At 41.9% G+C, this 15,202-nt stretch overlaps 1 protein-coding gene across 1 annotated transcript in view; it reads left to right on the top strand.

Moving 5' to 3' along the window:
* Positions 1-15,202, top strand: part of ccdc102a (coiled-coil domain containing 102A) — a 112,953-nt gene that overhangs the window by 27,244 nt on the left and 70,507 nt on the right. The window contains exon 3 of the mRNA XM_037246681.1: positions 13,640-13,890. Within this exon, the coding sequence (XP_037102576.1) occupies positions 13,640-13,890 (251 nt within the window). The remainder of the gene's footprint in view (positions 1-13,639; positions 13,891-15,202) is intronic.

Here is a 15,202-nt window from a genome sequence, read left to right on the forward strand (position 1 = left end):
CCGCACTAGGTGAGTCTTAAGTTAACTATTTCGAACCAGATCCGACACTTCCTGATGTCAAGGATAAAAGCTGTCTTCACTTTAAAAAGAACTTAACGGTTTACAGTATGACTATGATAGAGAAACAAAAAAGATTTAGAGCTTATAAGATCCAAATAATCACTAATCGAAATTACATGGTGATGAAGTAGAAATTGAATGAATAAGCAAAAAAAAGAATTACAAGTCTCGATTGTTCGAACAAACAACAATAATTCCACTCACCAATCCCAATAGAGCAAAAATTATTCAGTCTCGGAGTTCTCTCGATTGCAAAACTCTCAAATAGTAAAAAAGGGTAAGAGGCTAGAGGTATCAAATGCTGTTTGGTGGAAAAAGTCGAGAGATCACTTCACCTTGGTCCAAAAATCCGAATTCTGTTTAAAAAGATAGTTCGGCCTTGAGGAGGGAGAGGACTACGCCTTAAAAATGGCCTCTCCCTTTCTGCTGCACCGAGGTCCTCCCTCCTCGACTATCCCGAAGCTTAAAATTTTACAAAGTCCAATTCGAAGACACTAGAGATTCATTTTAGTAGATTTTGGTCTAATCTCAAAAAGAATGAAAAATCGATGTTCGTCTAATCGGCATTCTTGGCCCACAGGCAGCCCGCAGGGGCAAAGCCCTGACGGAGAGAGCGAGCCCTGTTCTCGTTTGGAAGGAACCTTTTATAGGCTGTACGTAGGTTGTACGCCAGCTTGGTCACATACCAGTTTTTCTACGTGGTCCTATACCTGTCTTTTTTTCCATGGCTCATCCTAAAATAGACTGCAGCCCCATCCTCGACCGGATGAGGTGACCTCCGGGTCAGGCTCATGCGTGGGATCGCAGTCTTCCACCACACAGTATCACTATTAACCCCTGCCTCCTCTTTGTCTTTGCTTACATGTGTACATTCATGTGTAAATGGAACATCAATATTAAATACATGTTGGATATTGATTAAACATTGGAACAATAAAACATGTTTTCATAATAGTCAACTTAACACATACTCGTAACTATGATCATAGGTTCTCCTTATTAGCAGATTAAAATACTCAAGCAGTTTCCAAGTATTTTATAGCAAAACAAAATAATATATAATAATCCAAAATTGTGTGATGCTATGCGTAATTCAGACAGGTCGTGTCCTCTCAATTGATAATTTAATTTATTAGATTTCTTAGTTCCCATCAGATTACCCCCTTTGTCAAGTCAATTTAACTTTGGCACCATCTTCTGGTGAAATTCGGAACTGCAATAGAGGTTGACTATATCAACCAGTAACCCCCCCTCTACCAGTTTAACAATAGTTAATTTTGAGGAACTAACTTCGAAGTGACCCCTACTCGGGTCCCAATAGGTATTCTCACGTCAAGCTTTGTCACCATCTTCTGGTGGAAATTGGAATTCAAATAAATACTATCGTTTGGGCAAAGAAAACAGCATTAGGACCCTCTAAAATGGCAAAGACAAAGACAAAGTTGTTTTGTGTGGCTTCCACTACACAGACGTTTTATACAGGCATAATATGTAGACCCGATTAACCAATCAGAGGACATTGTTTTACGTAGATCGGGGCGGTAAACCAATCAGAGGACTGTACGTAACACGTTGAGTATGTACCTCCGCCGCCATTGATAAATAAACATTATCCTTTGTGCACAGAAAACGGCATTAGGACCTTCTAAAATGACATAGACAGCAAGACATGCTTACGAGGCACAATTAGGGCTTCCTGGAAAGCTCGTGACAATGACGAGAAGGAACTTCGCCTGTTTAATGGCGAACTTCCCCAACTCTTTATTTTGGATACAGAAGATGAGGACTTGCACCGATTTGCGTATGAATATCGATTAACAATAATGTGAGTACATAGAGTACATGGTTAAACAGTAGAATAAAGTACAACCGAACTCAATCTTGCTCCCGTGACTTTTTTTTTTTTTTCTACCGTAAGTCATGGCATGCAGCCGCCCTATGTGTGGATTATATACAAAATGGACCCCACAATTGCGTTTTAACCCGAAGTGCCTTATGGTGCGGAAAATACGGTACATAAAACTTCTCAGAAGGTAAGACCAATTTTCACTTTATCATTCCCTACGTGAGCGAGTTTCTTTTTTGTGCGAGAAAAAAAGGGTCCTTACGACCCTGTATAGCAGTGGTCCCCAACCACCGGGCCGCGGACCGGTACCGGTCCGTGGGTCACTTTGTACCGGGCCGCCAAGCCACACAGAAAAAAAAAAATTGTTTTAATCGACGATCAATTAATTCAGGTCAAGACGCTCGTCCCGGTCACGTGACATGTTTCCCCAGTCGAGCCCGCAAAGCTAGCAAAAATGAGTAAGTATTTATTTTGAAAAATGTAAAAAAATTGGCGATTCTCTCCCAATTACATCCGTCGGTTCAGGTCAAGACGCTCGTCTCGGTCACGTGACATGTCACCTCAGTTGAGCCCGCGAAGCAAGCAAAAATGAGCAAGAAAGAGATGTTTGGAAAGCTTCTTCGGAAAGGGAAAAAAGCCCAATGAGGAGACGGAAGAAGAAGAGGCTACGAAGCTGCATTTAAAAGACTATGACGCGCCAAGCCCACTCTGCATAATATGTGGCGACAGGCTAGCTAACGAGGCAATGAAGTCTTGAAATTGAGCCTGTTGCGCTTTTCGGACACAATTTCCCCAGCCGTTGAAAACACCCGCTCACACGGTACAGATGAGGCTGAAGTGCAGAGAAATTGCAACGCAAGCCGGAAGAGGTTTGGGTAATGGGTCTTTTGATTGTCCTAGTACAGTAATCCCTCGTTTTTCGCGGATAATTGGTTCCAAAAACCACCCGCGATAAGTGAAATCCACGAAGTACGGTCACCCTCTCATCTGTACATTTTGTGTGTGTCAATAAATGTACATGAAACCATTTAAGTACATATTTTAGAACATTAAATAATTGTTTCAAACATGTAAATAATACATTAATAGTATAAATAACATACAGAACATTTTTTATAAATATTGAAAATATAAATATTATATGTGTGCGTGTAACAAGAAGTACTGGGCAGGCTAACGAGTTAGCGGAAATATGCTAATTTGCGATCGTGCTAACACGCGAAAACGGACCTCTAAAGGAATGTAAACGAACATTTGGAGCAATACTACATTGTCCTAAAGGTTAGACACGTGATCGTTCATTTCTCTTGTTAGGAGACCCACTTACAACGTCAATGACTCCTGTACCACTGTAACCAACGCATGTACACGAACGTAAACCAGGAAGTGGTATTACCTGAAAACGGCCTTCATAATACATCACCCTACCTCAAATCAAAGCACGGTTGAATAACATAGATAACATGGAAAATTCTTAACACATACTGTGAATATGTTTTTAGAACAACTTTTATTATTATAAAAAAATATATAACAAGGTACAAGTGTACATCATGTAAATATGATTTTAGAACTCTTAGTATTATAACAATTTTTCTATAAGATGGTACAACACTAAATATGTTTTTAGAACTCTTATTATTATAACAATTTTTATATAAAAAGGTACAAGTGTACGCAATTGTGTGGGCACTCCTTGCCTTCTGCTGGCGTGTGGGCAAGTTTCGTGCCATAATTCCTCAATTTAGAAGTTTTATTTTGACTTTTAATTTTTTTTTTAATTTGGAAAATAAATCTGCGATGTAGTGAAACCGTGATAAATGAACCGCGATGTAGCGAGGGATTACTGTATCTGACTTGGGGCTGCTCCATAATTCTTGATAACTTCGAGGATGAACCTCAAAAGGTCAGATATTGTTTTGTCAATTCAAGTCAAGTTTATTTATATAGCCCTAAATCACAAGCAGTCTCAAAGGGCTTCACATACAAAAACATTGACAATTATTCTCAAAGCATCCCCTGATCTTAAGCTCCCAAGAAGGCAAGGAAAAACTCAAAAAAACCCTACTAGGGGAAAAATGAGAAGCCTTGAGAAGGGACCACAGATAGAAGGATCCCCCTTTCAGGATCACCAGGCTGCAATGGATGCAGAGAGGGCACATGAAATACATAATATAAAAAATCAAAGAAAAAGTAAATGTTCAATTCAAAGCGAAGCGCTGCAGGAGGTGCCCTCGATTGTCCTGGCAGTGTCTTCGAGGGGGGTAATCCGCTGCAGTTCCCTCATCTTGATTGGTCCACGAGAATCCAGGCAGCTACTGTCAGCTTGGGTGTCACCTAATCACCTCCCCAGCCGGGGAGGAGTGGGGGGTGGGGAGGAGGGAACGAAAACACAAACTCCAGCCGAATCGGCCACTACAGGTTAATTAAAGGCCATATCATAGAAATGTGTCTTTAAACGTGTCTTAAATGTTCCTACTGAGGTAGCAGTTCTAATATCCATTGGTAGGGCATTCCAAAGCTCTGAAGCCCGAATAGAAAATGCTCTAGACCCTGCAGACATTAAATTGGCCCTCAGGGTCACTTAAAGACTAGCGTTTTGCGAGCGGAGGTTACGAGACGGAACGTAAGGAACAACTAGGTCGACGAGATATGAAGGCGCTAAGCCATGCAATGATTTATAGGTTAATAGAAGAACCTTGAAGTCACATCTTAAATGGACCGAGAGCCAATGTAAGTTGGCTAATATTGGGGTAATGTGATCAAATTTTCTTTACCGTGAGAGCAGCCTTGCAGCAGCATTTTGTACTAACCGTAGACTTTTGAGACTGGACTTAGGAAGACCAGAGAATAATGCGTTACAGTAGTCCAGGCGCGACGTAATAAACGCATGTATAATAGTTAGTCTTAGCAATATTACGGAAGTGAAAAAACGCAATTCTAGTTATGTTCTTAATGTGCTTTTGAAAGGAGAGCGTTTGGTCAAATATTACCCCGAGATTAGTTACGGTATCGCTCTGAGTGATAGTACAGCTATCCATAGTTATAGTGGTTTCCTTAAATAAGTGGTGATAACGAGCTGGACCAATTATCAACATCTCAGTTTTATCTGGGTTAAGATAAATAATAAAATTGAGAGACATCCATTGCTTGATGTCCGCAAGGCACGCCTCAAGATTACAACAGTCCCGTAGATTTGTCATCGATAACGGCATATGTAATTGAGTGTCATCCGCGTAACATTGAAAACTAATATTATATTTACATATTATGTCCCCAAGCGGAATCATATAAATATTAAATAGAATTGGTCGCATTGCCATGGACCACTCGGTGCGTCCTGTCTGATAGATAGGAATAGAACCAGCGTAGTGCTGACCCTGAAATACCAACACAGCTTTTAAGGCGCTCTAATAAAATATCGAAGTCTACAGTGTCAAAGGCAGCACTAAGATCGAGTACCGTTTTTTTCCGTGTATAATGCGCCCCCATGTATAATACGCACCCTAACAATGGCATGTTGATGCTGGAAAAAAGCCTGTACCCATGTATAATACGCAGCCAATTTCTTTTTTTTTTAAGTCCCAATGATCGTCACACACGCAGGGAGGCAATGGGTCCCATTTTTATAGTCTTTGGTGTGGTCTTAACTAGGCTGGATGTGTTTTTTTTTGTTGACGTTGATTTCTCCGACTGCCCGTAAAGGCACCACCGCGATCAGATGAAAAGAGAGGAAAGTGACGTGCGGACATGTGAAAAAGGCGGCTCTGTATGGGAGAGACGTTGAAGAGAAATAAAAACACCCTTGGAAACCAAAACTTGCCCCTCGTCGTGACTCGGAGCCGCAACAAATGTTTCGGATTTGTGTAGGGTACATTGTGACAGCAAACGAGCAGGTGATCGAGCAAGCGTCTGATACGAGAGCATTGCGTTCGTATGGAGCGTGTTTGAAGTGAACAGCAGAGACGAAAGGAACAAGGCAAAGTGTTGTGAAATAAAATATTACCTGTAATACGCATTTTGTTATTTGCTGATTGTATTAAACTATCACATTCATTGTCAGTCAAGAAGAGAAGAGGACTATTATCCCTTCTTTGACGAAATGACCAGAGCACAGTACAAACACACTATTGTTCTTTCGGTATTTATTCAACCCACATTCTTTCACAACATGACAAGAAGAGAACAATACATAAATCAAAACTCGTACCAGTACCATGATTTTCTTAAAAAAAAAAAATCTTAAAAAAAAAAATAAAATTTTTTTTAAATTGTACCCATGTATAATGCGCACCCCAGATTTTAGGACAATAAATTAGTTAAATTTTGCGTATTATACACGGAAAAAAACGGTAATAACAATACTGATTAAGTGTTTGAATCCAAAGCTATGAGGAGATCATTAGTCACTTAAGCAAGTGCTGTCTCGGTGGAATGATGAGCTCTAAAACTGAAAACTGAAAAGATTCATATTAATTATTGGCGACTGTGTAATTAATAAGCTGCTGCGCTACTACTTTTTCAAGAAGTTTTGCTATAAATGGGAGATTTGAAACTGGCCTATAATTACTGAGACAATCCGGGTCGAGATTTGGTCACTTAAGTAGCGGTTTAATGATAGCGGTTTTAAAGGCTGTTAGCACTATACCAGAGGAGACAGACAGATTAATTATATTTAAGTCCTAAAATTTGAAATCATTCTTTAAATAGTTTGGCTGGAAGCGGGTCGAGTAAACATGTTGTTTTTTTAGCCGCACTAACCAATTGTGTAAGCCTTTCAAGGGACACGCTTTTAAAATTTGAGAGGGTTATTGCATGATCGTCAGCGCCGGTAATCGACTGAGCAATTGGAACGGTCATCTTGATCTCATCCCTAATGGATACAATCTTTTGAGCGAAAATTTTCATGAACTCGTCGGCTGAGTGGAAGGAGCTATCGGAGGTCGGCTGGCGTAGTGTTAGCTTTGCCACTGTATCAAATAAGTACTTAGGATTGTTTTTGTTGAGATTAATAATTTGCAAGAAATAATTTTTTCTAAGATAAGCGCATCATTGTATTTCAGGAGGCTGTCACGCCATGCCTGATGGAAAACCTCAAGTTTGGTTAAACGGCATTTGCTTTCTACATACCGTATTTTTCGGACTAAAAGTCGCTCCGGAATATACGTCGCATCAGCCATAAAATGCACAATAAAGTGAACCGTATATAAGTCACTCCGGAGTATTAGTCGCATTTTGGGGGAAATTTATTCGATAAAATCCAACACCAAGAACAGACATGAACGAGCAACAACAGGCTAAACGATACAGTATGCTAACGTGACATAAACACAAACGAGACGCTGAGAACGGGTCTGATGTAACAATAACAGTTATTCAAATAACTATAACATAAATAAGACCTTTATCAAACCATCTGTGTCACTCCAAATCATTAAAGCCATCGATCGAGTTGGTCCTCCTTTATGTAAACAAGTCCGACGTCAGCGGCGCGTTGCAGTTCAAATTTTTCTACAGGCCCATATAACAATATATAAACTATGAATGAAATAACAATAATATTAACAACAATTTTATCGAACCATCCGTGTCACTCCAAATCAATGAATCCATCAGAATCTTCGTCTTCCGTGTCACTTGAAAAAAGAAAAAAAAAAAAAAACACAGCTGTTGACGCCGGAAAGACTACGTGCGCCGCGGACGTCAGACTAGATATATCAAATAAATGTAATATAAACAACAATTTTATCGAACCATCCGTGTCACTCCAAATCAATAAATTCATCAGAATCTTCGTCTTCCGTGTCACTTACAAAAAAAACAACACAGCTGTTGACACCGGAACTACGTGCGCCGCTGACGTCAGACTAGATATATCAAATAAATGTAATATAAACAACAATTTTAACGAACCATCCGTGTCACTCCAAATCATTAAATCGACTGGAATATTCATCCTCTGTGCCAAAAAAACCCACAAAAAAAACAGCTGTCGATTCCGGACCTACGTGCGCCGCTGACGTCAGCCTCGTTGTCAGTTGGCGGCTCCAATTATTCCACAGATCTACGTATATAACTATATTGTAGTGTTACCAAAGTACCAGGCAAGACGTGGGTTTGGTAACCGGCTCTTTATTTCACAAATGAGCCAACACACGCAAGCGCCCTGGATCGCTCTTACCTCTAAAATGTTTATTAGCGCGGCGGGAAGATACGACCATAGGAATTTGATAGTTAATATTCGGCAAACATGTAATATTATCTGGAACAGGCACCGTTCCATCAACGAGACCGGTCAGGGTGTAGTGATTGGATTTGTCTACTACCTCAGTAGAGAATGTGTCAATGTATACTGTAGCACTATTCAAACTGTGACGCTCTAGTCTACACAAGGAGCTATGTGCATGCTGGGAATCTAGCCTAACGCTAGTTAACTTTAACTTAACAGACTCCAAACCCATCCTAACAGGTGGCCTAGTCACCTGTGACCCGGCCTGCTCTGAGGTGACCTGTCATGAATGGCTCAAACAGTAATCTATATTCCTTGACAGAGTGAAGGCGCCTTCACGGTTAGGATGAAGGCCGTCCTTCCTCAGCAGGTCAGGGCGGCCCCAGAAGGAGGACCAGTTATCTATAAAATACAGTCCCTGCTTCTTACAGAAACCAGCCATCCATCGATTAAGGGAGACTAATCTACTAAACATCTCATCAGTGCCTCTCCCAGGCAGGGGGCCAGAGACAAATACTTGATGCCAACTCATCTTTCTGGCGAGCTCACAAGTCCTCGCTATGTTTTTCTTTGTGATCTCTGATTGCCTCATCCTAACATCATTGGAGCCAACATGTATCACTATATCCGAGTAGCTAGTGTTGTTGGACCTACGCTGTTGACTAGACCTATTGCGAGCCAACTCCCTAAGATTAGCTTTTATGTCAGGTGCTCTGCCTCCAGGGATACACATTACCGTGGCTGGATTTGTAAGCGTGATGTTTCGGGTAATGGAGTCACCTATGACCAAAGTGCGAGAGCCAGTAGACCGAGATGGCTTGGGACGGCTATGCGTTTTAACTGGCTCATCGCAGTTAGCAAGCCGCTTGGGGCTAATGCTAACTGGGCTATCGGGCTGACTACAGCCCGCATCTGTGTCCGCCACATCTACGGTTATCGCACTATTCTGCTCTAGCTGGCGGATACGTCCCTTTAGCAGAGACAACCTCTCTAAGAGAAAGGTGCAGTTGGTGCACGAAGCCGTACAAACCTCTTGATCCGCAGCCATACTCAGATCCATCCCGTTGACAATGCGCTTCTTTTAACAAAGGTTTGGCGCGCTTCCTTGACAGGCGATACTGCTGCTGTTTCGGTCACGTGACTTTCTTAAAGCGATGCACGCACCGACACGGGGCTTCGCTCTATGAGCTCTAAACATGCGCCGACGCATCGGTGTTGGGCGACCCATCACTACTGTATAGGATGTACATGTTTTACATTAATGGGAATTAAAATGGGAATTCATCGTACTTGGAGCTTGGGAAAACATTTAACTAATTTACAGTTACTTTGAGAAAAAATGTTTTAGAGGTTGAGCAAATAGTACAATTGAATACAGTTCAAAACCAAAAATAAACGTTTATTTTCAATAACAATATAAAGTATTCTTTAAATACAATTATATTCATCAACTCAGTGGGATTCATTTTTCACACAGCCACTCACGGAAACACAATAGTCATTAAATTGAACTGCAGGTTAGCAAGAGCTCAGGATTTCAGAATTGCGCGCTGGCACTCATGGGAAATGTGGTCAATGTCAGGCAAATTACTACCGCCTTTGTCAATATGGTGCCGCCATAACCAACAGAAAACAGAATTTTGTATAATGGGCCTTAAAATGTTTTTTGAATTTTTTTCTATCTTCAAAAGACAAGCTGCAGATCTCTTATCAAATCCCCAAAAGCACCACCAAAGCAAAGTCAGAGGCCAACTCTTGTCAAACTTTATTCAGAGAAATTGGCGTAATCCACATACTCTATTTAAAACTATTGATTCTCCACTTAAACACCATCAGGCTATTTGAACAAGGGCTCTGGTTTTACACTCAATCCCTCTGTCCATGTTCCTTGTTCCTTAAAATTCTTTTAAGCTTCCATGATACTTTTAGAGGATGTGGTTTACCAGATGAAGCCATCCTGCTCTCCTTATGACTTTGGTCTTCCTCATTTATTTAAGGAGGTTCTTGAGTATTGTGGAATCAGTTTTGGCAATTATAAACAGCAGTCTTTTGTCTGATGCAGTCCCACAACATTTTAAATGTGCAACCACTGCTTAAGAAATCTGGCCTTGATCAAGGTGTGCTGTCTATTTTTTGACCCCGGTCCAGGCTGCCTTTTATTTCTAAAATTCTGGAAACAGTGGTACACACAGTTAAAATCTTTCTTGGATGAACACAATGTCACAATACTTTTCCAATCAGGTTTCAAGTTGATGCGTAATACAGAAACAGCCCTGTTACAAGTTTTTAATGATACCCAATCAACCGCTTTATTCCCAGGAGGGTTGAGGGTGTGCTGGATTCTATCCCAGCAGTCTTTGGGCAGTAGGCAGGGGACACCCTGACTCATTGATTGCCAGCCAATTGCAGGGCACACAAACAATTTACGGGCAATTTGGACTGTTCAATTGGCCGACAATGCATGTCTGGAATGTAGGAGGAAACTGGAGTACCCAGAGGAAACTGACGCAGGCATGGGGAGAACATGCAAACTCCACACAGGAAGGCGGACCCGGAATCGAACCCACAACCTCTGCACTGTGAGGCCGATGTGCTAACCTGTGTAAATATTTAGTCGATCGGAATTAATTGAGAATAGTAAAAGTTAAAAAAAAAAATACAGTGACCAACAGATAGCAGCATTGGGACAACCATATATCATGTACCGTATTTTCTGCCCTAAAAGGCGCACCGGATTATAAGGCGCACCTTCAATGAACGGCCCATTTTAAAACTTTGTCCATATATAAGGCGCACCGGATTATAAGGCGCATAAAATAGAAGCTATACTGCAACAAACTGAGGTTGACTAGGGTTGCGGTATGCATCCACTAGCCAATAACCAACGAGCCCTCTGTAAACAATCGCGTTTCTCAAACGATCTCCTATAAAATGATCGGAACTGACTAAAGTTCGATCTAACGCATTGGTACTACTTACCTATGTTTCCCTTCCATATCGATCCGTAGATTTACTCGAAACATTAACAGAGCAGCCTATTTTCACATGAAATAGCCTGGTACGTATAGCAGCTATCGTCATAGCATTAGCCATCCGCAAAGTCCCACGAGCCTCAGCTCGCAATCTCCCATGAGCCTCAGCAAAGTGTAAACAATCGCGTTTCTCAAACGATCTCCTATAAAATGATCGGAACTGACTAAAGTTCGATCTAACGCATTGGTACTACTTACCTATGTTTCCCTTCCATATCGATCCGTAGATTTACTCGAAACATTAACAGAGCAGCCTATTTTGACATGAAATAGCCTGGTACGTATAGCAGCTATCGTTATAGCATTAGCCATCCGCAAAGTCCCACGAGCCTCAGCTCGCAATCTCCCATGAGCCTCAGCAAAGTGTAAACAATCGCGTTTCTCAAACGATCTCCTATAAAATGATCGGAACTGACTAAAGTTCGATCTAACACATTGGTACTGCTTACCTATGTTTCCCTTCCATATCAATCCGTAAATTTACTCGAAACATTAACGGAGCAGCCTATTTTGAAATGAAATAGCCTCGCGGGTACAACAGCTATTCGGTGACGCCCCCTGACTACAGTTACCGTAATGTTGGGAAGCGATGCGACCTTGTAATTTACTAGTCGTACTAAAACGTACTGAAACATTTTGGCAGAGCACTGTGTACAACCAATATGGATCAACAAATTCATCAATTGATCCATATATAAGGCGCACTGGACTATAAGGCGCACTGTCGGCTTTTGAGAACATTTTAGGTTTTTAGGTGCGCCTTTTAGGGCGGAAAATACGGTAATTTGGAAACTGATGAACATGGCTGATTGTACCAAACCTGATCGTTACAAGCATCATGGATTGCGCAAAGCGTTTGTCACATTAATTCTACTGCAAAGGGTAGCTCTAAAATTGAATATTATACCTATTGCATGTGATCTGGTTCAGTATCAGCCGATCACACTCATCAGTATTACATATTTGCCAACTTTGCCGATTTAGGCGGGAGATTCACGATTTTCAACTCTGTCTCCCGCCTGCCCCCCGATCTGTCATTTCTCCTGCTAATCTCCCGATATTACGGTGAACAGTTTACATTGTGGGCAATGTGTCGCAACATGGCTCTTCCTTGCTGCCCAGCCACCCGAAGCGTTTCCATCCGTGCGACCTGCTCGCCACGAAGGCTCCCCTCCCCTGCTTGTGTATCCAGCGGCTGGCGCAAGCAGGTGGGCTCTACCCGAATGGCTGATATTGGTCTACATCAACGACAGTACTAAAAGTGCTGTTGCAAAGAAATGCGTGGGATCGGGTAGCCTCCCGCGAGTGGGTGTATAAAATACGTCAAGACTGTATTGAAACAAACTCAACGATCAGGGCACTCAAAAAGAACATTTAAAATCAAACGAGAATGAAGAAAATAACCGGGAGATGGATGTGACTGTTTAATGTTGCATAAAACTTCTGCTGTCTCATGTTTACTTTATTCGCTAAAATTGAACTGCACATCAGCAGAGAGACAGTTGTGTCTTATCTGTTTACACAGACAGATGTTATGTTCCATTATTAGCCATGCTGCAAGATGACACTTTCTCCTCTCAGCAGAATAATGCATTTGCTGTCAAATACTACAATTGACACCAAACAAAAATTTTCTGTTAGCTTGGTGTGTCCAAACTGTATGAATTTTTAAAAATAATTTCTCTATAGCCTGTTACTGTGTGGTCCACAGACTGGTATCAGGTCTTGGTCTGGTGGTTGCAGACCGGGTTAGTAGAGGCCGAAACCCCGTTGAAAAAATTATACCTATTCTTCACAACCCAAAGTTGGCAAGTATGTATAATATAAGCCTTATATTATACATACTTGCCAACTTTGGGTTGTGAAGAATAGGTATAATTTTCTTTGCCTTATATTATAAGGCAAGAAACCGGTTGACGAATAACACCTTGTCCCTGCGGCCAAGGAAATTGTGGGCCGATACGCTGCTGAAAAAAAATCTATTTTTCATGCCGATTAAAAAGCTCATAGCTGATCCTTGGTGTAATCCCACCTTCTGATGTGAAATGTGCTATAGAAATAAATTTGTATTGGCCGGTGACCAGTTCAGTGTGTGCCCTGCCTACTGCTCGAAGTCAGCTGGCATAAGCTTCAGCACGCCTGCGACTCTATATAAGCGGTTCAGATAATGGATAGATGCATTGCATTGTATTGTAAGGACAGAATCCGCCCCCAAAAAATATTTTATTGCTTTTTAATTATTGCTCACAACAATAGTAGAAAACATTTTGAATATTTCTTGATCAATTTGAACAGGGGTATGCGAAATTATAAGATTCACTCCATTCACTGATTCTTTCATAGTTCAGGACTCTGTTGTCAAAAGTAACATTATTGTGACTGAGTATATGGCTGATTTTTTGTGAAATCCTATTTCAAATTAAATTTTGATCAATTTTATTTGGCTTTCTTTGCTGTTGTTTGTACCTGCAGGAAATGGGGCTCCCGCAGTCTCTGCTGCATTTAAGAAGTCCAACAGGCGACAATCAAGGGCCTTGGTACTATCAGAGTACCCATGGTGGCATTAATTCTTGTGGCGCACACTCATCTTCTGGTCTGAGTCGGCAAGAACGCAACAGGCATCTGTGGGGAGATATAAGCACCACAGAAGATGAGTTAAGCAAACTCCATGCCTTACAGCTTCGTCTGGACGAGTCACAGAAAATTCTGTCGAAGGAGAGAGAGTATGTCACACACTTCTATATTCTTCAATAACGTACACCAAAAATGTGATTCAATATGGAGGAGGAAAAAAATAATAAAACTATGAATAAATAATGAGTGGTTTTATTTTCTATCTTGAACATCTTTAGATGAAACGCCCACAGTTTTAAGACAAACCGAGAACACCTTTCGGAGGTGTTATTTAAAATTTTACTATTATACAAGACCAGAAAATAGGGCCAACTTTGAAAGAAAATTCTAAATGGTGGACTTCTTGTTAGATTTAACATATGGCCCCAAGAGACTTTTTTGTAGGTTGTGGTTGTATATCCCACTAACCTTTTGACTATCTTGCTGAAATCTACAAACTTGTTTGTGGGACATGCCCGGAACACCTCCCTAGGGAGGCGTCCAGCAGGCATCCTGATGAGATGCCCGAGCCACCTCATCTGGCTCCTCTCAACGTGGATGACCGAGCTTCTCACCCTATGTCTAAGGGAGAGCCCGGACACCCTGCAGAGGAAACTCATTTCGGCCGCTTGTATCCGGGATTTTGTTTTTGCTGTCACGACCCGTAGCTCGTGACCATAAGTGAGGGTAGAAGCGTAGCTCGACCGGTAAATTGAGAGCTTTGCCTTTTGGCTCAGCTCTCTCTTCACCAAGATGGACCGGTACAGAGTCCACATTACAGCCGACACTGCACAGATCCGCCTGTCGATCTCACGGTCCATCCTGCCCTCGCTCGTGAACAAGACCCCAAGATACTTAAACTCCTCCACTTGGGGCAGGATCTCATTCCTGATCCGGAAAGGGCATTCCACCCTTTTCCTACCGAGGACCATGGACTCAGTTTTGGAGGTGCTGACCCTCATCCCGACCGCTTCACACTCGGCTGCGAAACTCTCAAGTGAGAGCTGGAGATCACGGCTTGAAGAAGCCAACAGCACCACGTCGTCTGCAAAAAGCAGAGATGCAATGCTGAGGTCCCCAAACCGGACACCCTCAACGCCTCGGCTGCGCCTAGAAATTCTGTCCATAAAAGTTATGAACAGAATCGGTGACAAAGGGCAGCCTTGCCGGAGTCCAACCCTCACTGGGAACAAATCCAACTTACTGCCAGAAATGCAGACCAAACTCTGCCATCGATGATACAGGGACCGAACAGCCCTAATCAGTTGGTTCGGCACCCAGTACTCCCGAAGCACCCTCCACAGAACTTCCTGAGGGACACGGTCGAACGCCTTCTCCAAGTCCACAAAACACATGTGGACTGGTTGAGCAAACTCCCATGCACCCTCGAGGATCCTGTCGAGGGTATATAGCTGGTCCACT

This window comes from Syngnathus acus, chromosome 3, assembly GCF_901709675.1.
Source record: "Syngnathus acus chromosome 3, fSynAcu1.2, whole genome shotgun sequence".
NCBI lineage: Eukaryota > Metazoa > Chordata > Actinopteri > Syngnathiformes > Syngnathidae > Syngnathus > Syngnathus acus.